Source organism: Bos mutus, chromosome 11 (assembly GCF_027580195.1).
Source record: "Bos mutus isolate GX-2022 chromosome 11, NWIPB_WYAK_1.1, whole genome shotgun sequence".
Classification (NCBI taxonomy): Eukaryota; Metazoa; Chordata; class Mammalia; order Artiodactyla; family Bovidae; genus Bos; species Bos mutus.
Genome location: NC_091627.1, coordinates 80,378,498 through 80,403,528, shown reverse-complemented (window position 1 = coordinate 80,403,528; position 25,031 = coordinate 80,378,498). Strand labels below are relative to the sequence as shown.

The 25,031-nt window shown below is 36.1% G+C and overlaps 1 protein-coding gene and 1 non-coding gene across 2 annotated transcripts in view; one reads left to right on the top strand and one right to left on the bottom strand.

The window, feature by feature from the left end:
- LRPPRC (leucine rich pentatricopeptide repeat containing) overlaps window positions 1–25,031 on the bottom strand; it is a 99,428-nt gene that overhangs the window by 25,276 nt on the left and 49,121 nt on the right. The window contains exons 24-28 of the mRNA XM_070379656.1: window positions 18,833–18,957; window positions 18,210–18,316; window positions 7,052–7,120; window positions 6,158–6,248; window positions 70–212 (exon numbers count right to left, since the gene is read on the bottom strand). Coding sequence (XP_070235757.1) covers window positions 70–212; window positions 6,158–6,248; window positions 7,052–7,120; window positions 18,210–18,316; window positions 18,833–18,957 — 535 coding nt within the window. The remainder of the gene's footprint in view (window positions 1–69; window positions 213–6,157; window positions 6,249–7,051; window positions 7,121–18,209; window positions 18,317–18,832; window positions 18,958–25,031) is intronic.
- LOC138990045 (small nucleolar RNA SNORD35) lies at window positions 9,215–9,301 on the top strand. Its single transcript, XR_011466219.1, has one exon. It is a non-coding gene; the product is annotated as a small nucleolar RNA SNORD35 (small nucleolar RNA).

Below are 25,031 nucleotides of genomic sequence, written 5' to 3'. Positions count from 1 at the left end.
GGGTTAATCTATAACCTAAATTTACATCGACGACAAAATCTATTATGCTTGTAGTTAAAAACAAATTACCTCGGGTACATCAAATGGAACCTCTTGATTATTGTTCCTAAGGATTTCTGCTAATAACCTTAATGTCTTCTCACGAGGAATAATATTTTCTTCTTGCATTTTATTCCAGACAGCATCAGCTTTTTGCCAGTCACCATTTACTTCTGTAAAAATAAATAGAAACTAATGAACATACTAAACAAAATTCATGAAAATATTGAAAACTTTTTATTTGCTGCTAAAGCAAGTATTCCAAACACTGCCTCCAGGGAAAGGACCAGGGTATTGCGGACCAAAAGTGAGAAGACTTCTCTCTGTACACCCTTTTGTACCTTTTGAAGTTTAAACCACAGAAAGTCCTTACCTATTAAAACACAAGAAAAGAAAAACCACACTTCATTAAAAACTTCTCAACTACGAGCAGTAGACTCTGGAAAGATGATAGGATGCACATACACAGTCCAGTACACAGCTACAATGACTGAAAACGTACAAAGGTATGAGCTTTGTCAAAAGCGACAAATCAACAAAGTTTTTTGCTTAGTTCAATAGGGAGAATCCTGTCTCTTCTGTCGACCTTAAGAACTTCTGTCAGTGTGTAATAGATTTCTCATGTCAACAGACTTAAGTAAGATTATAGGGGGAGAGGAAGGTTATTGGAAAGAAACTGGCAGATTTCCTTCATAATGAAATATCTAGTTTCTTCTGTGTGATAACCTAGTTTTCACAAATAGCAAAAACTTTAAGAATCAAGACTTCATTTTTAAACATTCTATGAATTTTGAAAAAAGAGAAAGTCATTTAAGTTTCTGCCTGTGAAAAATTAGAGCAAAATATGAAAAAACTTATGACACTAAGTTCAATACACCTGTTACAAAGAAATACTGTTTTAAAAGTGGCCTTTTGAAAATATGAATAAGAAATATATCAATGGTGTATGGTCAGCTGCAGGAAGAGGGTTTGTTTCAGGACACGAATGTTTCAGAAAACATAAGAATGTTTGTTTCTCAAAAATATCAAAATACTAAAACACATTAAATTTTCCTAGATTTCCTCCCACCCTAAAATTGAAAAGCTAATAAGCTTTTTGATAACGGACTCTTCAAAGTAAAAAAAACTCAAAGAACAAAAACAAAACACATTCACACTCCATCAGAAACGTCCAGTAAAGAAAAAGAAAACAAGTAGAAAATTTCCTAGGAGTCATACATAGATGGCAGCCCAAGGTTTCATACGGAATATACTAAAAGGTGAACCAAACAGTAGAAATTAACCTAAAGTTCAGAGTGATTTTATATACACTTTGATAATAAAATTAGCCTAACATAAAATCCTTACTAAATTTACAATCAATTTTCAAAGCAAGATTCTCATAAGCTAATTATGCTTTTCCTTCATTAAGATGTTTTCATGTAATATAAAATTCAACAGTAATTTTTCAAGTATGTTAATATATAAAACTTTATATATATAAAGGTTATCAAATACACTTTAATTAAATAAAAACAAAAACCCAAGCCCCCAAATCTTTAATTCTGTAGAAAGGGAAAGGTGGACCACTTCTGTTTCATGCCAAAGGGTACTATGGACTGTGGAGGACACAGGGAAAGTTTCCACACATTGGGGACAGAACTGCTTAGGCACTTTTTTTAAGCTAATAATTATTATTTCGGATAGTGAAGAGATGGATGCGGTTCCATGCTTTCAGACTGGAAGGAGTATGGGAAGATAATTCACTTTGGTAGAACAGGCTACAACAGAGAGGCACCTGTTCAAATGGACTAACAGCTTACAAGAAAATATTTCAGAACACAGATGAGAACTAGACAGCATATACAGCACGAAACTGAGATATACACACTTTCTATCTTGGAAATGTACCTGGATTACAGAATATAGAACAAAAATTTGAGGCAACCAAACTAGTCAGTGCCAAAATCGGTAGCCATGCTCTCACCAAGACACACAAAGGCTAAGGCTTTCATAATATACCCCGGGGGCTTTAAATTCCTTTAACCAAAACAACAACAATCATACTTGTTATCTGAAAAATCAAACAGCCCACAGACTTGGCTGTAACCAGGGAATGGGCACTGCCTCAGTAATTCCATCACTTTCCTGGAACTCATGGTTCCTTCTTTAAAGAACAAAAGCACTGATGTACTAAATGATCTGAGAACTCTTAAACTATAAAAACCAAGGAATTTTTGACACTATCAGTGAATTTTACAGGAACATAGCTGTGGGACTTCAATGTGGGGCCATCTGACTAGCATGTAACAACAGTTGGCACTTCACACACGGTTCCTATAGTGTTAAACTGAGACAAAGATTTCTAGAGTTCAGAGTTTTAATTATAAAGATATTGGCAAGTTTTTATGTATTACTGACAGGATGGGGTAGTTTCTAAATTTCCCATGTGTCAATCACCAGATTACGGTCTCTAAATATCATTCCTCTCTAAAATAAGGTTTGGACAGGAATTACGCCACATAAGCCGGGATGGTCCTGCTTGGCCTAAATATACGGACCTATCAAAGACTAATGCAGTATGTCAAATGACACAGGGAGCTGATGTAAAGAGGTTCCCAGTGGCCAAAGACAGGACAATTTGGGCACCAAAAAGAATAATGACTGCAAGGAAATGAAACACAAATATACCAAAGAGTTCATAAACTCATTAAAAAAATGTTTAATGACCAACTTAGGAGGTTCCAGGGATACCAGCACTTAAAACTGGTTAACTAAAAGGAGAAAAGCAAGCATGTATCTTTTCCTATGAATTTATTTCATATTAACAAAATAAGCTACAGAACACAGCGCACAAAACATGTAGAGCATTAAACAATCAAAATAATAATAGGTGTATATGCAAAAAAATACACGGATACAAATGTAGAGAGAGTGATTTGGAAGGATGGCCATGGACACATTAACTCAGGTATTGTGTGGACACAACATTTGACGTTTTGCTTTGTATACTACTGTACTGGCTGGGCCCTTCAGTAATTCAGAATACATTCATGTTGTGTGTGTGATAATGGAGGAGGGAAGACTATACAGCATGAAAAAGAAATGTCAATGGTCATAAGTAAAGAAAATAGCACATAAATAACATCTTAGGATAAACACTCAGGGCGGTTTTCCTGTTTTCTTTTTCCTCCCAGTTGTGCCATGCAGCACATGGGATCTTAGTTCCCTGAATAGAGATCAAACCCAGGTCCCCTGCAGCGGAAGCATGGAGTCACAGCCACTGGGACCACTAGGGAAATCCCATAAGCGTTCATGTTTTAAATGCTGGGGTTTTAAAAATAGATTCAAAGAACTTTTATTGCAAAATTATGAATGTAAGGCAGCTCAAGTTTTGGCGAGAGTACTTTACATATACAAAGAATAAATTCTCTTCTTTGTATATGTAAAGAAACTGAAGTGTTTTGAATATAATAAAACTGTAAGAAGAAAAAACTGTCCTTTAGAAATAAGAGAATATTCCTTATTAGTAATGTTAAAATAATAATATATATGCAGGTGAGGGAGTTGTTTCATTCATGTAATGTTTGTTGCAGGGCTTAGGAGCTAATTTCACAAGACTATCACAGTGGGAAGTCAAAATACCTTAGAAAGGAGAGAACTAAAGTTTGAATTATGGCAGATTCCTATAACAGATCACCTTTGAACATCATATTATTAAGTAGAAAAGGAAAGCTGGTTTAGTAGAGCTAGTATTTACAGGAATGAAGAGAGTTACATTTTTATTCCTTAACCTCCATTATAGTTCCATGGAGGCTGGGTGTTACAGAACCATGGAGCAATGTATCTCTGTCTTGTGCATGTTTCTGTAGTGTGCTGTAATTCACAACAAAGTAAGTGTGTACATGTGTGTGAAAGGTACTATTTTAAAATAAAACAAGCAAAACTGCCCTTTAACAAATACTCCGAAATAATAAAATGAACTCCTTTCAAGGGCTAAAATTATATTATGAAAAAGAATGAGTTCATAAAAAATTCCAATACACTGAACAAACTGTTTTCTCAGAAATCCAGTCTGGACTTTTCATGTGTTACAGGGCCACATTTCGTATATCATTCCATACTACATGTTCCTTTTCAAATAAATTGTGCTTTATAAATTATTCAACATATTTAAGTAGTGGTCCAAGTTAGAGGGCAAAAAAGGGGCAGGGGGCACATGCAGGAGGAGACAGCTTGCTTCTTCTTTCAGAAAGGGAAGGTTTAGGGTTACCACAACCACATTATTGATTCATAACATGACAGAAGCTGGGTTAAAAAGTATACACTTCCCTATGATGATTCCTCTGGATTCCAGTCCCATGAGAGGCCACTGTCATGCTATCTCACCCTCAGAGGCTCCTCGGCTGAGCAGAGGAGAGCTTCTCAGACTATTGGCTCAAATACAGAGCTGGGAGGGGGTGTCCATCAGAACAGACAGAGGGATTAAAGAAAACGCTAATAAACCTCAGAGTTTACTGGTAAGAGTTCCTGCTTATCCCTAAAGGAAATTTTAAGATGAACTTAAAACTTGTTTTTCCTTTTCTTCCTTTTGCTGACAATAGCAAAAGGTCAGCTCCAGAGGGAGAAAGAAGCCTGTAAAGCCGGCCGCCTCTCATCTTCCCTGGACGCACCTCCTGTGTCCTTGCAGCTGTTCTTTCAGCCCAAGGGATCGGCAGTCCCAGCTCAGGTCCAGCTCTTCTGAAGAACGCCAGTTTTCTATCTGCAGTGCCTACCTCAATGCTAGCACTGTGGGCTTCAGAGATATTTCTGAGTCAAAGACTTCTATGGGGATGACTTTAAAGGTTGAAAACTCATTTAGATGTATCACTTCGGTATTTTTAGTTTGCAAAAAATTAGAACTTATGAAAGAAAGAATTCTCTCAAAGTAAGAAAAAGCAGGGGGAGTGGGGAGAATTAGCACTTTAATACAGGTTATAAACTACTATTTAAGGATTAAATGCCTAAAACCCAAGTTTTAAAATTCTATACATTCAACAACAACCTCAGTGTTGGATGCCAGAATCTGATCATCATTCAAGGGAAAAGTTTTAAGAATTACATGTGAACTGTATGTCAATGTAACCAACGAATGAAATGTAAGATTTCCAGCATATTTAATATACACCATCAAGATGTAAGACAAAGCCTCCAATGATGATAAATACGAGTTCAAAAAGACAAATGAATCAGCTTATTCACTGCTGTCTATGTTTGGTGAAGGAAAAAGAAGAATAAATCAAGATCAAATATCTTATGTAGGAAAGGAAGGAAGAAAGGTCACCGACTATTCCATCGTTTCTCTCCACAAAATACCTTAAGAGACTACACAGTTCCAGATGTGTAAACTTGCATAAACATACTAGACAACTCCTTAACAGCAGAGACCCCAAGTTTCAGAAATGACCGTCACTTTCAACCCTTAGTGCAAATACAAATTCAGCTTAGGGAAACAATTAAGGTTGTGAACAAAGATTAAGGTATAAAGACGACTAATGTAGTGTTTTATAAGATGGAAAACTAAAATCTAGTCACACGTCTAGCAGTCGGAGACAAGTTGAGTAAACTCTAATATATCTGTTCAATATAGTCACTGGCGGATGATAAAGTGCAGAAAAAGGTTGGTAATATAGAACTGAGTCAAAACTATCTTACAATACAATCACATTTTGAAAAGGAATTTTTTACAATGAGTCTGTATATAAACATGCATTTTTCTGGAAAAATATCTAGACACATGAATATGTCAATGATTACTTATAGAAGTGACTGATAAATTTACTAAAGAATTTAAATTAAAAGAAAAAAAGAATAGTTTCTCCTCAAAAACTCCCATTAAATTCTGTGGCTCTGATGAAGAGTTTACTCACTTTCTCATTATTGCAGTAAGAATGTCAGGGAAGACCGTAGGATGTCTAGTGAAACAACACAACATTTTGTGATATAAATTCAATCTAGCCTCTACTTGAGCCTCTGTGGAAGACTCCACAAGTGAAAACCCCCAGGAGCTTCCTCAGGGCCTGATGTTCCTTTCCAGGCACTGCCTTCCACAGAATAAATGTCTCAAAATACAAACATGAGAAAGAGTCATATTACTTACTATATAGTTTTAGCAGACTGTAGTATAGCTGGTCTCTATCACATTCAAATAGCTTCTGTGTCAGCTCCACTAATTTTTCTAGAGTTTCAACCTTAAAAATAAGATTAACAGAGGGATCTAGATTGTATAAAGGATGCATTTTATAGTTGACAAGTCACAGGTGAATAATCCTTCAAATCAGCTTTACCCAAAGGGCAGGCTAACTTTACTTCAAAGGTTAAAGGACTGAGCACAAGAATGTAACTGTACTTAATGCCACTAACTATACATGTTAAGAATGATTAAAATGATAAATGTGATGCCATATGTATTTTATCACAATTAAAAACAATTTTAAACTAAAGAGCTAAAGGATTCTTTGGAGACAAGAATACATATGAATGACTCTCTAGTTGTGAAAACCTCCACGGAGGAGCATTTTGGAAAATTCAAAGATACTGAGGGTGGAGGACTCAGTGAGTACATCTATATCTGTTAACAGGAATATTCTCCACCCCAACTTTATACTCCTCTTTCCCTGTGGCTTTTTCTTGGCACGATGTGAGAGGCATCTGGGCTGGAGTAAAGTAGAAACTCCACTGGGCTCCCATCAAGCATTTCCTCTGGTCACTAACGACTGAAGCAGGTTTCAACTGCCAAGGCAACGTCAGCCCTGCTCAAACCAACAAGCAGAATGAAGCCAGCTGAAATCTTCAGAGCCCATGTTATTATTTTTAGGGATTCTGTAGACCTCAGGAACCAGAATTAAGTGATTGCTTATTTGGAAAATCACCAAGGTAACCAAAGGTAACCAAAGCTACATCTCATGAAATCCCCAAATGCTCACAGGACATGGAGGACATTTGCTTTCTACTCACAGTTTTGGGTGAGGGAGACCAGAAATTAAACACAAACCTGATTATTTGCAATACATCTATCACAAAACCACTGAAGTCTTGTAGGCCGAGCTCTAATGCCTGGAGTCTGTAAAATAAAATAATCATACAGCACACAAGGTAAGGCTTTAGCCAAATGTTAATTTTCCCTCAATGACAGTTTTCCTTCTAATGACCCTGGCTGCCTCCTTCCCAAATGTATATACTAAAAGAAATCTATAACTTAATCCCACAGTTATCAAGGACCTTTAGGATTAGAACAACCTATACTTAACCAATGTCTAGCAGATTCGGGTTATTTCAAAATGCTACTCTGTAGGTCAATTTTAATTCCATAAATCTATAATTATTAAAAATGGCTAAGCGTTCTGTAGTTGAAAAAGAAAGAAACCTTGAAATGATGGACTAAATCAACTCCAAAATATATCAAATTAGACACACACACACACACACTTTATAGAGATCCCAAGAGATTCAGAAAGCAAAAATTATTAATACGTTTCATAGACTTAATAATTATCACAATGATAAACCCATGGCTTTTACAGAAACATGCCTTGTAAAACTTAGTGATGAAAGTATTCTGATTACCACACATGCCTGCCTAGTATCGAAAACTAAATGTTTCAAGAGCTAGGTACTAAAAACAATCCAAGTACTCAGTTAGTTCATAGTCTTAGCTTATTTCAATAATTGAGATGTATGTTATAGCCTCAATTAGGAATAACTAATAATTAGTCAATAATTCTAGTTTCAAAACAATTACTTTACAATTTTGGATACTAAAATAAAAGACAAACCACTTCACATTTAATTTCAAGGATCTATCACTCTACCCATAGCATCTTCATCATCTATGAGGGCGTCCCTATGAAAACACTACATTATTTAATACATGATCACAGTATTATGACAAGAAAACAACATACCCTGGCAGCTCCAGTCCAGAGGACATGCCTTTACTGCTTTGTTCACTCAGTTTTGTGGACTACACCAAGCAACCCTCAAATCTGATCTCTTATTTCTAAGTCCTCATTATGTTTTATTTCTTAATATTGTACAATGTTAAATTAAAAGCTGATGCAAGAACCAACATCTCAGGGCTTTGGTAGAACGACAAAAAAATTGGTATAGAAGTTTGTAAATTAAGTGTTCTCATTCTAACCGTGCAAGTACCCAGATTTTGGGTTACAAGAAATAAATGTGGAATAAATTAACTGTTGATATATATATATTCTCAAACATCACTAATTTTACTTTCACATCCAATTTCTACTCAAGGATGTTCTCACATTATCTGTTCTGTTTCACGTGCATTACACTGAAAACGAAGCCAACATCAAATGTACACAAAAAGCCCTTGAAAAAAATACTAGATAATCCTCTTTAGAACATGGCAAAATGTAAGGGCTACATTCACTAACAACTTTCAATATTACTGCTCATCCAAATGGCAATGATCTAAATAGCACAACTTTCATGGCAAACTCTTCCTTTTTGTGGCCGATTAATCTGCCTGTCACTGGCAGGACAACTGACTTATATGGCAGATATTCCTATGCTTCATTATGAAATTAAGGACTGTTTTCCCAAATCAATCTCAATCATCAAAAGAACATCTAGGTCAGATTAACTAAATCTCCTAGGCTTCTGTAACAGTCTACATTTCTGGCTTATCTCTTAACATCTTATTGAATTTTAAACACTGTAAGTTGAAAAAAAAAAAAAAAAAAAGAAAATGTAATAAAAACATGGAGAATAGAATTCCAATTGGGATGCTAAATATAACTTATCCAAAACTAGTTAATGCTTAATTAAAACAATGAACTCATCTTTAATTTTTCCTGTTTTTCCTATGCACAATCTATTTAATAGACAGTGAGGATAAAGTAATTATTGTAATTTCAAAAACAAACAGCATGTTTGTTTCCACCTGGGTTACTGTGCTTCAAAACACACTTTGTGCAGCTGCAATTCAGAACCAGGTTCACTTGTATTAGAAAAAAGTAATCCCAATTTAAAAAATAATTTTCATTAATTTCGTTACATCACTGATATAAATTTGCTTTTTTCATAACAGGCTTCTATGTATATTAGTAGAAACAGATATTAAGTATAATATTGATACTTATCATTTTGAAGTGAAAACAGATGAATATTCTTCTACTTCAAACTCCACCTCAGCAAATGATGTCTATTTCACGATGCTCTTCAGATGCCCACCCTGGGCAGTGCTGAGAAGGCCACTTGGCACAACTGATGCTGGAAGCAGGGCTTCCTGGGAACCCTACTCAACGGCCCCCTGCGTCCTGGACACCCCGGGCTGCCCATGGCTCCCTTCCCTGTGGGGCCTGACCAGGAACTGTCCCCCATCCCCCCAGAAAAAAAAAAAAAAAAAAAAAAAAAGACAAACTCCCCTCAAAGGAAATCATTTTAAATTTAACTAAAATAGTGATTTTTACCTGTTCTGAGTTTTGTTACCATTACTGCTAGAAATGGAAAATGGAAAACCACCACTCTGGCTGCACGTCCTCTAGCTGAAGTAGTAGGAGGACAATCAAATGCACGAGGAGGAAGGGACAAACAAAACCAGTAAGAACCAACTATCTATCCCCAGAGCCAAAACAGCAAGGAGTAAAAGGGCATCATGGTAAGTATTAAACCTTTCAACAAATGTCCTTTCTCTACACTCTCCAGAGACAGGCTTAAAGACCATGTCTAGTAAGGAGGAAAATATGGCTGAGCAAGTCAAACCAACCATCTATCATTAACTAAATATGATCCCAGTGTTACAGAAGATACTAAGTAACTCGTGAGAGAGAGGGAGTATAAACTGGCACGAGAACTGACATCTCCCGAAATTTGGGGGACGGACGCGGAGGAACTGGAGAAGGAAATGGCAACCCACTCCAGTATTCTTGCCTGGGAAATCCCATGGACAGAGGAGCCTGGCGGGCTGCAATCCCCTGAGTTGCAAAAGTTGAACACGACTGAGCACACATACGCACACAGTGGGGGAGCTAGCTCTAAAATCCCTTCTTTATATGTGAGATCCATTTTGGCTTATTAAGGAAGGCAAATTAGAATAAAGCCCTGAATCTGATCTGTTAAAGAACAAAGGAAGGAGGAACAAAGGTTGGGAGACTGCTATAATCCAAAATTTTGGTCCTAAAGGCAAAGTCATAAAAAGAAGGGATATGCCCCCTGAGAAGATAGCAAATTTACTCTGGCTGAAATGTTATGGAAGAGAAACAGCAGAGAAAGAGAGAAGGAAAATTCAAGAAAGAGAAATTCTGGAGAAATTTTAAGTTGTTTTGGTGATTCAGATATTAAAGGTTGAGAGATCATGGAGGCTGAACTGAATACATGAAAAAGAAAGTGAAAGTGAAGTTCACTCATGTCTGACTCTTTGAGATCCCATGGACTGTAGTCCACTAGGCTTCTCTGTCCATAGAATTCCCCAGGAAAGAATACTGGAGTGGACTGCCATTCCCTAGTCCAAGGGATTTTCCTGAGCCAGGGATCGTACCCAAGTCTCCTGCATAGAAGGCAGATTCTGTACCATCTGAGCCATCAAGAAAGCCCCATACTGAATACATAAATACATCAAATCAACAGGTCCAACACCTTAAACTTAATGAAACATTATATCTTACCTTAATTTTTTAAAAAGAGAGATCATGGAAGCAGAGGCAGAAATGGTGTAAGTGTACCAACAGAAAATCTGAAATTTCCAAGTCCATGACAACTACTAACTAAATAACCTCCACACTCACACCCTGAACTGAAGTTTCACCACCCTAATTACTCCTCAGAGTTGTTCTGTGAGGCTCACAGGAAGATGCACATGAAAATCATTTGAGAAGTGTTAAAATGTTACTAATATTGGTTATACTACTTAGCTTGTAATCTAGGTTTGAACCTTAAGAGATGAGGTTAGAAAGAAACGCTAAGTAAGTTTAAAGTAGACTCTTACTCATATTTGTGTTTGTATCCTGAGAACTTAGCTGTAATTACTTTGCTGCTCAAAGAGTTAAGAATAAAACTGATATAATTCTCTACAGAAACTTTTAATATGGTTATTTAACATTTCATGTCATTATTTAACTTTCTGTACTTGTTTGTACCATCTCTCCCTGGACTTAAGCTGCAATCTTAAAAAGATAAAATGAATCATCTAAACAGTGTTAATTTATTTAAATGACCCACAACACTTCTTTCCTGGGAGGCGAATGAACTTGACTAAAAGAATGAAGTCATTTTCTCTAAACAAAGAAATACCACCCTATTTTATCATAATATGTAGCAAAAGAAGTATAGGACTAAAATACTAGAACTCAGGAGGCCTGGGTTTTAGTCCAATCTTTGCTACTATGAACCATAAAAGAGGTATCATCTATAAATACACAACAAAATTTTTGTCTTTATGCATCAGGGGCCTTAAAAATAATAACATATGATCCACTTCTGAGAAATGATCCTAAGTAAATAATCTGAAAAACAAATAGGCTAGGAGGTAAAGATGTGAATTATGATGACTACTTACAATAGTGAAAAATGTTCTCAAAAGAGCAATGGGCAAATAATCTTATACAAAAGAATGATGTAGTCATTAAAAATGCTTTAGAACAGTTCTTACTGACGTTCAGAGAATGCAGAGAGAGCAATGTAGGGTGAAGAAAGTATTATGTAAGCTATATGATTCAATTTCAAGTATATACAAAAGAAATATGCATTGAATAAAGGACAGAAAACCTACAAAGATGACTAGATGAGTAGAGGCACTGATAGTGAGTCTTAATAAACTTGGTGTATTTTAAACAGTAACACATGTTAAGCTTTACTTGAATCTATACACAAGCGGAGGGTTTCCCTGATAACTCAGCTGGTAAAGAATCCGCCTGCAATGCAGGAGACCCCAGTTTGATTCCTGGGTTAGGAAGATCCCCTAGAGAAGGGATAGGCTACCCACTCCAGTATTCATGGGCTTCCCTGGTGGTTCAAGACGGTAAAGAATCCATCTGCAATGTGGGAGACCTGTGATCCCTGGGTCGAGAGGATCCCCTGGAGAAGGGAATCCAACCCACTCCAGTATTGTTGCCTGGAGAATCCCCATGGACAGAGGAACCTCGTGGGCTACAGTCCATGGAGGCTGCAAAGAACTGGACACGACTGAAATGAGTAAGCACAACACAGCATCCACAGGGGGAACAATCAGGCTGCCCATCATCACTGGGAGACAAAACACAACACACAAAGTGTATTTATCTGATATTGAAGTTTACAAAAATAATTTGTGAACATTTCCCCAGTTGCACATTTCATTCCAGAATGTGCCAGAAGAATACTGGAAGGAACAAGGGACAGTCAGCCTACAGAGGATGAGACTGAAGATGAGAGAAAAGGGTTTGACTTCAACACAAGAAAGAACATCACAGAGAAAGCAGAGCATAAAGCTAACATTCAGTGTTTAACACTGTCCCAGACACTCTAGATGTGGTCTTAGCAGCGTTGTCTGATAAAGCCTTAAGAGAAAGAACAAGGATAAAGAAGAGAAGTCCTGTCCTGCTCTGGGGCCTTTGCACAGGTAGTGTCCTCTAAGTGAGATGTTTTTGCTTCCACTCATTACCTGCCTTGCTCCTAGTTCATCCTTTAGTTCTCATCCCAAACATAACTTCCTCAAAAAGATCTATCTAGTCTTGAAATAGATACTTTTATAGCACGTTCTGTTACAATAAAACAATTATTGCACTTTCATCTTTCTAAAGTCTATCTTTAGGACAGACTGTAAGATGTGATCCATAACTGTTTACTGAAGGAAGGAAGGGAAGAGAGAAATGGAGGGGAAATTGATCACACTGGGAAGCCACGCAAATTTTAGAAACCATGCAAATTTTGCCCACCACCTTAGTTAAAGGACTTGACCCAGTTTTAAGTTATGAAATCTGCCAATGCCAACTTTATAAGGGTTCATGATGGGAGGTGCTGTTGTCAGACCTCAATGTATCTCAAGTCAGAGCTTAGATGCTCTTATGCCTCTGTTAATTCATCATTGTTGTTTGGTTGCTCAGTCATGTCCAGCTCTTTGCGATCCTATGGACCACAGCCTGCCAGGCTCCTCTGTCCACGAGATTTCCCAGGCAAAAATACAGGAGTGGATTGTCATTTCGTTCTCCAGTGGATCTCCCCATGTCTCCTGCTTGGCAGGCAGATTCTTTACCACTGAGCCACCTGAGAAGCCCTTAATTCACCGTAAGTCAGTTCAGTAGCTCAGATGTGTCCGACTCTTTGCAACCCCATGGACTGCAGCATGCCAGGCTTCCCTGTCCATCACCAACTCCCAGAGCTTGCTCAAACTCATGTCCATCAAGTCGGTGATGCCATCCAACCATCTCATCCTCTGTTGTCCCCTTCTCCTCCTGCCTTCAATCTTTGCCAGTCTCCTCCATACTTTCTGCTAATTAAGGTCACTAGCATTGAGATATCTACTATTACGTATCATTTAAAATGACTGAGTAAAGTGTCCTGAAAATCCCCACAACCACTATCCTAATTCAGATCCTATTAATCTTACTGTCCCAAACCTCCTTTCATCGATCACACATCCTTCTACTAGTATAAACTTCTTCCTAACATTGCTGAGAGTTCACTGTCTTCTGAATGAACTCCAGCCTGCTTATTCAGATACTGAAGGGTCTCTGCGAACAACCTACCTTTACAAGGTATTTCTTTTAAATCCTATACCCCAGGATGAAAGATTTATTTAGGAAATCAGGAAAAAAATAAAACTGGCTTTGTTTGCAGATGACAAGATCTTATCTGTAGAAAATACTAAAGACTCCACCAAAAAAACTATTACAACTGATCAATGGATTCAGTAAAGTTGCAGGATACAAAATCAACATAAAGAAGTCAGTTTGACTGCTATCCACTAGGAACAAAATATCTGAAAAAAAAATTGAAACAATCCTAATTCACAAGATTATCAAAATGATTTTAAAAAACCAAACAAACCCTAGGAATAAATTTAACCAAGGCTATGAAAGATCTGTACATTGAAAATTATAAGACTTAAGTCAGACACACAACACACACACACACACTCATGCACACAGAAGTCCTGCCATTTGCGACAACACAGACGGACCATGAAGGCATCATGCTAAGGAACGTAAGTCAGAAAAAGGGGAAGACTTTATGATTATCACTTATATGTGAAATCTAAAAAACCCAAACTCCTAAAACCAGGGCATAAAATGGTGGTTGCCAGGGTCTTGGGGGTGGGGGAAACAGGGAGATGCTGGTCAAACAGTACAAACTCCCAGTTCTAAAATGAGTAAGTTCTGGGGATCTAACATACAACACTGCAATTAAATCTAATAATACAGCTTATGTACACACACACTCTCATGTATTTGAATGTTGCTAAGAACAGATCTTAAATGTTCTCACCATAGAAAGGGTAATTATTACATGAGGTAACAGAGCTGTTAAATAACACTACCATGGTAATCATTGTGTAATATATAAGCATATCAAATCAACAGGGTGTACACCTTAAAGTTATACAATGTTAAGTGTTACTAATATCTCAATGAAGTTGGAGGAAAAAAGGAACTATTTAGAGATTTCCCTTTTCTACTTCTTTGCTCTACCTCTTAATACCTTTAACACACTTCCAACCCCATCAAACTCCCAAATGTGAAGAGTGCTACCACATCCATCAATCCGCACCTTAAACTCCGTTATCAGTAAAGTCACCTTATTTCCTACATTAAGAATAAGTTTCTCTCTTGAACTCTCAAAACCATTTATATTTTTCTTATAGCAGTTAACAATTATCAGTCTAATACAGATGTTATCTTCATGTATTAATCTTATGTTCAAGAAGCTTCACATTAATTCCTTGAGAATCAATCTAGGTCTGATTTACTTTTCTCTCCCTTAGCCTTTCTTGTAGAGGAAAACAACACTCTTTCTGAATATATATAGAATAAGAACATATATATATCCTCATTACTGAAAACTCAAGAAAATACAGAAAAGTATATAGCAAAATACCAGCTATAATTCCACTCTCCTGCAATAAACAATGGTTAGAAATATAAAACTATGTTAAAACATAATACATTTATGATATATGTAAACCAACTCATTTTAAAAACACAGGTCATATAACACACCAAATCTTGTCTTGGTCTTCATTTAAGGAGAGCATAAAATATGACTGGTTGACTGGCTTATCTTATCTCCCACAGTGCTTAGGATACAAAGAAGCTTTATTGCATATTTTGCTTTGGAAATTCAACCCTAGTGAATCTACCCTTGGATAACACACTGTTGCATTTTGGGGAATGATAAAAATGTTGTTCAGTATTTATTATGTTCTTTCATATGCTGGTACTGTCCTCATTTATTAATATTCATTACTTTTAAGATTTTCAATAATCCTTAGAAAATCACAAAGGAGAACTCCAGGCCTTGAATTTTAACAATCAAAATATCGAGTTCCCCCTCCTACACTGCTGGTGAGAATGTAAACTGGTACAGTAACTATGGAGAACAGTATGGAGGTTCCTTAGAAAGATAAAAACCGAGTTACCGAATGACCCTGCAATCCCACTCTTGAGTATGTATCTGAAGAAAAACATGATCCGAATGGATACGTGCACGGGTGTTCATTGCAGCGCTGCTTACAATAGCTAAGACATGGACGCAACCTAAATGTCCATCAACAGAGGAACAGATAGAGAAGATGTGGACCATACATACAATGGAATACTACTCAGTGATTAAAAAGAATGAAAACTGCCATTTGCAGCAACATGGATGGACCTAGACAGTGCCATATTCGGTGAAGTCAGTCAGTCAGAGGAGGAGAAAGATGGTACGACATCCCTTATATGTGGGATCTAAAAAGAAATGATATAAATGAACTCACAAAACAGAAACAGACTCACAGACTCCAAGAACAAGCTTATGGTTGCTGTTGGGGGTGGGTGGGGGGGAAGAATGGGGAAAAGGGATAGTTAGGGAATTTGGGATGGACATGTACACACAACTATATTTAAAACGGATAACCAGCAAGGACCTACTGAATACCACATGGAACTCTGCCACTCTGTTAAGTGGCAGCCTGGATGGGAGGGGGAATTTGAGGGAGAATGGATATATGTGTATATATATATATATATGGCTGAGTCCCTTTACTGTTCATCTGAAACTCTGATAACACTGTTTGTTAATTGGCTATACTCTAACACAAAATAAAAAGTTAAAAAAAAAAATTCAAGTTCTTACTTTAATTCAACTCCAACTAACCATTAACAAAAACAACTAAAAATGTGCCTCAAATATTTCCATATATTGCATACCTTGCCGTCCTACCCTAGGGTACTGCAAAAGGATTCTGTAAAGCTATTCTCTATCCTTTAAGCAGTTCTATACACTTTCACTATAAAATTCTGCCATCAGTATACAGCCATTCCTAAATGATTACACTCAACTAACTGTTGTACACTGGCAAAACCTTAATTAATTAAGAGGTAGCCTCCTTCTCTTGCCTGTTCACGTGACAAGAATGTACCTTACACTAAAGCATAATTTTGTGAATTACGTGGGGTGAAGAAGACAACAGAGTCTTTACCTTTAAGGGGCAAAGAGGATTAATATTATTGATTACTATCATAATCCAAGAAACATGCAAGCTGCTTTACATACTAAATTATGTGATTCAATCTTAAAGAAAGATACTATATTCCATTTTATAGATGAGAAAGCTTAAAAAGGTTTAGTAACTTATTCTTTATCACAATAGGAAGTAAATGACAAAAGGAGAACCCACTCTTAAGCCTTTTGCTCTTCCTATTATGTCTTGCTTATTACACAAAGAGAGGCACCTGCTTTCCTGCTGTAGAACTTCTAATCGCTATTGTCTGAATACCTGAGTTTTATTTCTGCTCTGATCGGTGCCTTACTATATTGATAACATGCATACAGAGGAGCAGAACTCAACAGGCAAACAGCTCCCCTCATCTTCAGATACCTACGCTGTGCACTTTCAAGTGAGAGAATTTATACCATTTCCCAGAAAATACAAATGAACTACTAGAGCTACAAAGGCACCTGTCCGAGACAGTACACCTTACTTCCCTCTGCTAGAAGGACAGACTGGATTAAAGAGGAAAAAAGAAGAAAGTTCTGAATTAATTTCACAGTCCTTTTTCATGCTAGACGTTTCTCTTCTTTGAAAAATGTCAAGAGAAACTAGTAATTTTCTGGGTTGTGTGCCTGTATTTTCAAACCCATTATACGCAGTCATCAACATAAAAGCAAGGAGGCCAAAGCCTACGTCTATGTCTCGTCCATCGTGGGCACTTTTGGGAAAAGACATGGGTAGCAAGCAGTAAGGTCTATCTGAGAGAAACATGATGACTGATATATTTACAAGTTTATTTTACACACATTAAGCAATATCTAAGATGATGTGTCCGTCTTCTATGAAATGACTTTTTAGGGGACACAGGACTGTTTTAATAGTGAAATTAATCACAATTTGGACAGACTTCATAGTTGCCCTTTGACTTATCAATTTCAGTAAGCAAAATTTCAATCAAGCCTAGATAAAATATACTAATCCTAAATAGCCCAGGTTTGTCACCTACCATTTCCCATAAGCTGCTTACCATAGTGAAAAAAAAAAGAAGAAATTTTAAATTAAATGCCAAACAGTTGCAGACAGCACTTGTTTGGCTGATTAACTTGTAGACAAGCATTACAAATAAATCTGAGCATGGTCTGCAGCAAATTAAATTCCACTGCTTTTAAGAACAAAGAATTCCTTGGCAAAGAGGATTAGCAACTTTACACCCAGGAATGCCAGTTTAATTTAATTGTTCCACAATCCAAGATTTAATATGCAAATGTCATTTTGATATATAACAGTGAATTTAACAAAGTGAAGAAACAAATTCAATATACAACCAGGCTGCCTTTTCTGAACTGTAATTACATACAATAAAGAAGCTGGCCGAGTCTCCCCCCAACCCTACATTATTGGGACTGAATTATATTAACATGAATCAAAAAAAGTGTAATTAAAGGTTAAAATTTTAAAACATATTCTAATTAAGAGTCTAAATAGCTGTACAATTACAATACTATAGTTAACATCATACCTCAATGATCTTCTTGGCCTCTTTGTAATTTCCCGTTTGTAGGAAGGCAAAGAAGAGATCATAGAGCATAGTCATTTCACCCTGTTCTTGGCTCACAAAGTCCATTGCTAGAGAGGAAAGAAGAAAATATATTAGAAGAAAAAATATAGAGTAACACAGTATCACTTGAAGAATTCTGAACAAATATCAGAAAACTTTAAAATAAATATTCAGAATAACTTAAAGCTGATAGCTATATGAAACAATTTTCTGTCACATTCTTTACCTAACAGCATATATTTATGACATTAAGCACCTATGACTAGTTTCAAAGAGAACTGGTGAGATTAAGGATGAAAATCCCCACAGAGACAGCTCATCAACAAGTGGGGCAAAAGAAAAACCACAAAGGGCGACTTTTCAAAATGAACAGTTACTAAAAACAAGGACATCTGTAATGTTAAAAAATTTACCTGATATTCTTCTCTTCAACTCAGAAGCGCAACAAAAGAAAAGTTTCTCTGGATATGCTTGTCTTTCTGTTAAATTTTCTCCTCACAGCAACACATTAAGATTACACAAGCAAGAAAGAGGAGGGAAAAAAAAAAAGACTAACAGCCCTAAGATATCAGAAGGTGACTAACCTTTCTGAATTAGCTCAGTCTCGCCTTTCTCTATCAGCTTACACAAGACATCATGAATCCTTGGCAGGATTTTATACTTTTCATAGCAGTCAATGGTGCTTTCAAGAGCAGCAGGTAAGTCATCCCTTGGAAACAACAAAATATTAACAATGAAAAAAATCTATCTAATTAATCTGAGAGATACACAATGACCAGTCAAAAAGTACACAGGCAGCTTTTACTTAAGTAGACTACCACAAAGCCAAAATGGAAAAACAAACAAACAAAGAAGAAATAATCCTTATATAAAAATCAATGTTCAGAGTACAGACATCATTAGTGGCTCCTTGCTTTCTCTGCTTCACCTTTTATTATTTCACTTGCTAAATGGCACTTTTTAGAGAGTCCAAAAGATGAAGGCATTTCGTCATATTATACAGAAGTTGCTATAAGAATGCATTATTTCTAAAAACAAGGACTACTGTCAAATATTTTTTCCAACCACTTAAGTTTATGGTTCTCAATTTCAGATTTGGGAAACTTTACTAAATGTGCATCAACGGTCATCAAGAACTTTTCAAGCACGTTCACCATTCTCATCATAATTTTCAAACTGTTGCCTCTCCAGATAAGGAGGAAATAACTTCAGGACTCACAGTAGGTGTGTAATTAATTAGAGTAAAAAGATATTTTCATTAAGTTATTTATTAAATAAGAGTATGGAAATATATTCTGCTGTTGCTGCTGCTAAGTCGCTTCAGTCGTGTCCGACTCTGTGCAACCCCAAAGACGACAGCCCACCAGGCTCCACCCTCCCCGGGATTCTCCCGGCAAGAACACTGGAGTGGGTTGCCACTTCCTTCTCCAATGCATGGAAGTGAAAAGTGAAAGTGAAGTCACTCAGTCTTCGACTTAGCGACCCCATGGACTGCAGCCTACCAGGCTCCTCTGTCCATGGGATTTTCCAGGCAAGAGTACTGGAGTGGGGTGCCATTGCCTTCTCCGGAAATATATTCTGTGGGTCCTCAAAACGTCTTTTATCCTTTGGGAAACAACAGTATAAGAAGTTATTAAGACCTTGGGAAAGCTGTTTAGATAATGTGATCCATGTCTACCTGCCACTTTCCTTTATTTTTCAATAGATGAGGAAATTAGGGCATCTAGAGATTGACTGATGAGCCTAAGGCCACTAGGAAGACACTGCCATCAGGTCACTGGACTCCCCCTTTCAGAGTACATCTAATTACACATTATGCTCTATTAAAAAGCAATGTTGTTCCTTTAACCTAATAAGGTGATATAACTTGGAATAATAAATTTAAAAGATTATTTAAAAGAAAGTATGAACTGTACTTAGAAAACAAACAAACAAACACAGTTACAGGTATGGACCAAAAAGTACAGCTAGTGATAATCTTTGTGGAGAAAACATATTTCTCTCACACGTACAACAGTTTTCGAAAGGAAGAAAAGCCTTTTAAAATTTTCCGCTGAAGCCCTAACATTTTGGTTCATTTTGGTTCATTATACAAATGTTATGTTGCCCTAGATTGAATTACTATTTTATTCAGATTAAGATTTTAAACTGTACTAAGAAGTACAATACCATGAAGAAGCGTTAATTTCACTACAATAATACTGACACAGTGAAAAGGAGCCAATCGGAATGGAACTCCACCTCATCCCCTTACTGAGCCCTGTTTACAGCGCATCTTCTGGTACCCCACGGAGTCATTTGAATTTTTGTCATTTGGGGTGAAGACTAAATTATAGGTTAATTTCAAAACTGCAAGTAGATGTTGCAGGCTAGATTACTGTCATACAAGGGAAATGCTACAGAAGCTACCACATATGATATAAAGCTTTATATAATCAGTATTTTCCTTTGCTTCAGATACAAGTTAAGTTATTACGTTTCCACAATTCCAGTTAAGGGAAAAACTACCAAAATATTTTCAAAAGAAAAACTAACACATAACAGATTTTTAAAAGGCAGGATGATTTGCTTTTTCAGGTCAATTCCCAAACTGGAATAGTATTGTATCTCAATTGTATTTTCCCTACATTAGGTCAAAGCCATCAATAAATGAATGAATAACTGTCCGGTCAATCAAGGAGACACACTAATAGTCTTTGGTCTCCAAATATATGCTTCTGAAGATTACACATGCTCAGAACAAAAACAGAAAAGGATGGCAAAATGGAAATAATTCATATATATATGTTAGTAATTTTAAATAACAATGTCACTGATCCCAGGTTGCCAACAAAATGAATTAAAAATCTGTAATGAAACATTTCATACCTACTGATGATAGAAGTAACTAATGACTAGTCATTTCTTTTCAATTCCTATTTACATTCTGACTTGCATTTGGCTGGTTCATGTAACTTTAAGAAAGAGACAAAAATGTCCATTCCTCATATAATTTGATGTCATCATTAATCTTTCCTATTTAAGCCTGAAAATTCTGGTTATGGAAATGAAAAATATGAGAAAGTATCTAAAACTGACATTGCTACAATAGTTGTATACTCATAGGACTTTTGAATTTCAACCCTAATTGACAAGTACTACACATAGCTTGGCTATAACAATGTGACACATTTCAAGAAGTGGTGATAAAAAGTAGATTATCTCAACAGTTGAACTCAAGGATCTTTGGGTCTCCTCTCAGTGGGAATACTCTAACGTGAGGTTCTATGAACTGGAGCTTAGTGGGTTCATCATCTCAAATGTTTCACACCAGCAGAGAAAACCATCACATGACTACTACTTGTTATTAGGCGGGATTACATCAGTAAGTGCAGCAAAATATCAAATGGAAAAAGGCTGAAACCGCTTTACACCCAAAACGTGGGGGAAGGTTCAATTAATCAGTGTAATTCTATATCCTAAAACAACTTTGCTTTCCTCTGTATGCTTTAAAACACTAGAACTGATTTAAAACTCTACTCTAAATAGAAATAAAAATTTAGCCACTGCTATCAGAAACCTCAAATAATACTAAGTGAAAACCAACTCTAACATACTATTATCTCTAAGAAAAATCCACTATGATATTTTCAATGACTAGATACCCCTCAAAGTATTTCAATGATATACATAATCTTCATAAATAAAATATATGCTAATAAAAAGTAAGCAATCATTTAAAAGTATTTGTGACTGATGCAAATTAACTCAATATGACTTTAATCAAAATTCTACAAGCCGATGAAATAAAAGCAGAATCGAAGAAAGATTTTATAACAATACCAGAAAACAAAGCCCTCCTAACTCAAATTTCTTTATAAATAAACTAGAAATCACAAATGGGTTTCGTACAAACTGGAACTGTTAGAACAAGAGCAACCAGTGATAACTATCTATTTACCTATCGATAGCTTTAAACTTAGTCTGCTTACCCATAACTTCCAATTCAGAAAGTATACTTAATTTAATCAAATTTTTAAATGACAAATATTGATTTTTTTTAATTGGAATAAAGTGCTTCAACATTAGGCATAAAGTGCTGGTGAAGTGGCAATTTACCTAAAGAGCTTACTGACTGAAAAGCTCTCAAAATCTGAAATCACTAGAGAAAAGAAGGTCGTTGAGGGGGGAAAAAAGTTCAAAACAAGGGAGAGGGGGAAAAAACACCTTAACACTCTTAAACACCGACTATTCTATAAATCTTAAGCAGATGTTCAGTGTGGAAAGAAATCATTCCAGGAGAAACCACAGACTTTGCAAAAATTATTCCGTTAAGAGAACCAGTCCCTGAAAGAGCTAAATGTTTTTTTTTTCTGTTCATCATCTATAAATGAGGAATCTTCAAGGAGACTGGTGTTGCAATTACAACTAATCCTCCCCAAAAAATTAACTGTGTTGAAGGCTTTGTAATTTCCCTAGGTACAATTTAGCTGTCATTTACTTTAAAATTTACTCAAACACGCGTTCGGAACAGCACTAACTTCACATGTCAAGTGCTTTCCAGCCAATTGAGTCTAAACTGGAAGTCGGTGTTAAACAACTGAATGATTAGACAAGATAGCTCATTTCCCTGCTCTTTTGTTCAGAATAAAATGCCACATTTACATTATCAGGCTCAACAGGATTTTCTGACAGAGGGAGAAAAAACCCTACTGAACACTGTCCGTACTAAGCACATGAAGCCTGTCATTTACCAATCATCCTTCAAAAAGCAATAGCCATGAATGTAACTTAATTACGACCCAATGATCCTTGACGAAAAATCATCTTATCACTGTCCTGTTCCCCTAGGGCAAATGAACCACTTTTGTCCTTTGGCACGGATGATGCTAAATTCTTAAGTGCAATAATGGAGTAAAAGAGCCAAACCTCCTTAATTTCCTTTCCGCACATAAAGAGTTTTACTCTAGAAGGCACGCATTCCCATAAATAATGAAAGTATCCAGTACAAATGAAGATGCCAAAATTAAAGGGGAGTGTATATGACAATAACCACCATCCTAAAAAAGTGTATTTCCCACTTCTGCAACACACTGAGTGTTACAATATGTGAGTTTTAAAATGTACTGGCATAGGTTCATCGTACAGAAACTGTGACCTTTATGAAGAACTCAAGATTAACACAGCAAGAATTCTGGGAGGATTATATGCACAAGTCCATGATTCACTTAAATGAAATGCATGTGGGTATATACAGCTTATAGCACAAATCAGCACAGAAAAATCCTTAATGGAAAGCAGAAATTAAAGTTTCTTTGATCATTTGCACTAAATAATCCAGTTAAACAGCTTCAAATATTTTTCATATGCAATGAAACCAAAATGGATCAGCTATACAAGAATTTTTGTGAATCTGAAACTGCATCATACAAATTCTTAGGCTTTTAAGACTAATGGCCAGATTTCATTAATTTTATTTCCTTTACCATAGCATAAAGACTAATCAAAAGCTCTTTTAACCTACTTTAAAACATTTTTCTTTCTTTCTTAATATGGAGTATCCAGGTCATCTTTCTGAATTCAGAATGATTTCAATTAAAAAAATATTTAAGTAGTTACAAAGGAAAATGTTAAATGTTCATGTGGACTACATGTAGACATGTGGCTTATAGAACCCCAATGTAAACGAAACACATGAAAATTTTGTTCAATTTAGCATGCTTCTTTTCTGTTCAGTACAAGCATTACTTTGATAATACAAATCAGATTAAACAACTTCTTCAAAATTTTGCAAACCCGTCATTATTTTGGATTTCCCTGAGCAAACGAATAAAACCAAATGCATTATTTTTCATAACAATAAGGATTTTATACACTATCCAGTAACAAACAGATACAATTACATTTCTCCTGTGTTTTAGCCAATGCTGGAAAAATCAGTTCAAAATTAAAACCTACTGAATCTTAAAGATCACCTTTCTAAGGAACTCAACCTCACAGATTTGTTCCAGAATTACAGTATGTAAGTGACAGCCTTCTTCACAGTCTGGCAATGATTTTCCAAAAAGGAAAGGATGAAGATTTTGTACCATGCTTTGAAATGTTTCTCTTAATTTTACCTCAAGTTTGAATAAAAGGCTCATTATCCAGATGAGCTTATACCTGCTGAGGCCAGTTACATGATATTATTGAAGACCAAACATATTTAATCAAGTCAAATATATGTAGACTTTTGGGGAGGCCAGTGTAGTTAATCCTAGTACTGCACTTGTCATGATTCTGAGTAATTAGCTATCTTCCATCATTTGGGAAAACACAATTGAAAACAAGTTTCAAAATCAATGTTTTCCTCCAACTTAGCCCTGACTAGGAGTGTGTTATTACTGTTCTCTGCAAAACATGAAATTTCCTTTATCTCCTTAATTTCTTCTTTCTGACTCTAAAATAGAGTCGACAGAAAGTTTTTATCATGACAGATGAAACTGAAAGATCTTGTCAGGGAAAAAGCCTCTGCAAAGCACAGACAGCAAAAAAAAAAAAAAAAAAAACAAAGTTAGGCAAATAAAAATAGAAGGTAACAATTTCTCTTTATATCTGAAAGCAGTAAAAAAAAAAAATCATAAAAGGTACTAATTTACATTTCTCTAGCCCAATTAACAGGGACAGTCAAATTTAACTGAGACAAACAAATCTCTGTACTATTAAATCAGAAGCACAGAGTATGCTCCATGTTAACATCTGAATCCCATGCTTTTTCCATTTTCCTTTGGGGGAAGTTCTCCTTGGTTCATGAGCCCCATCTGC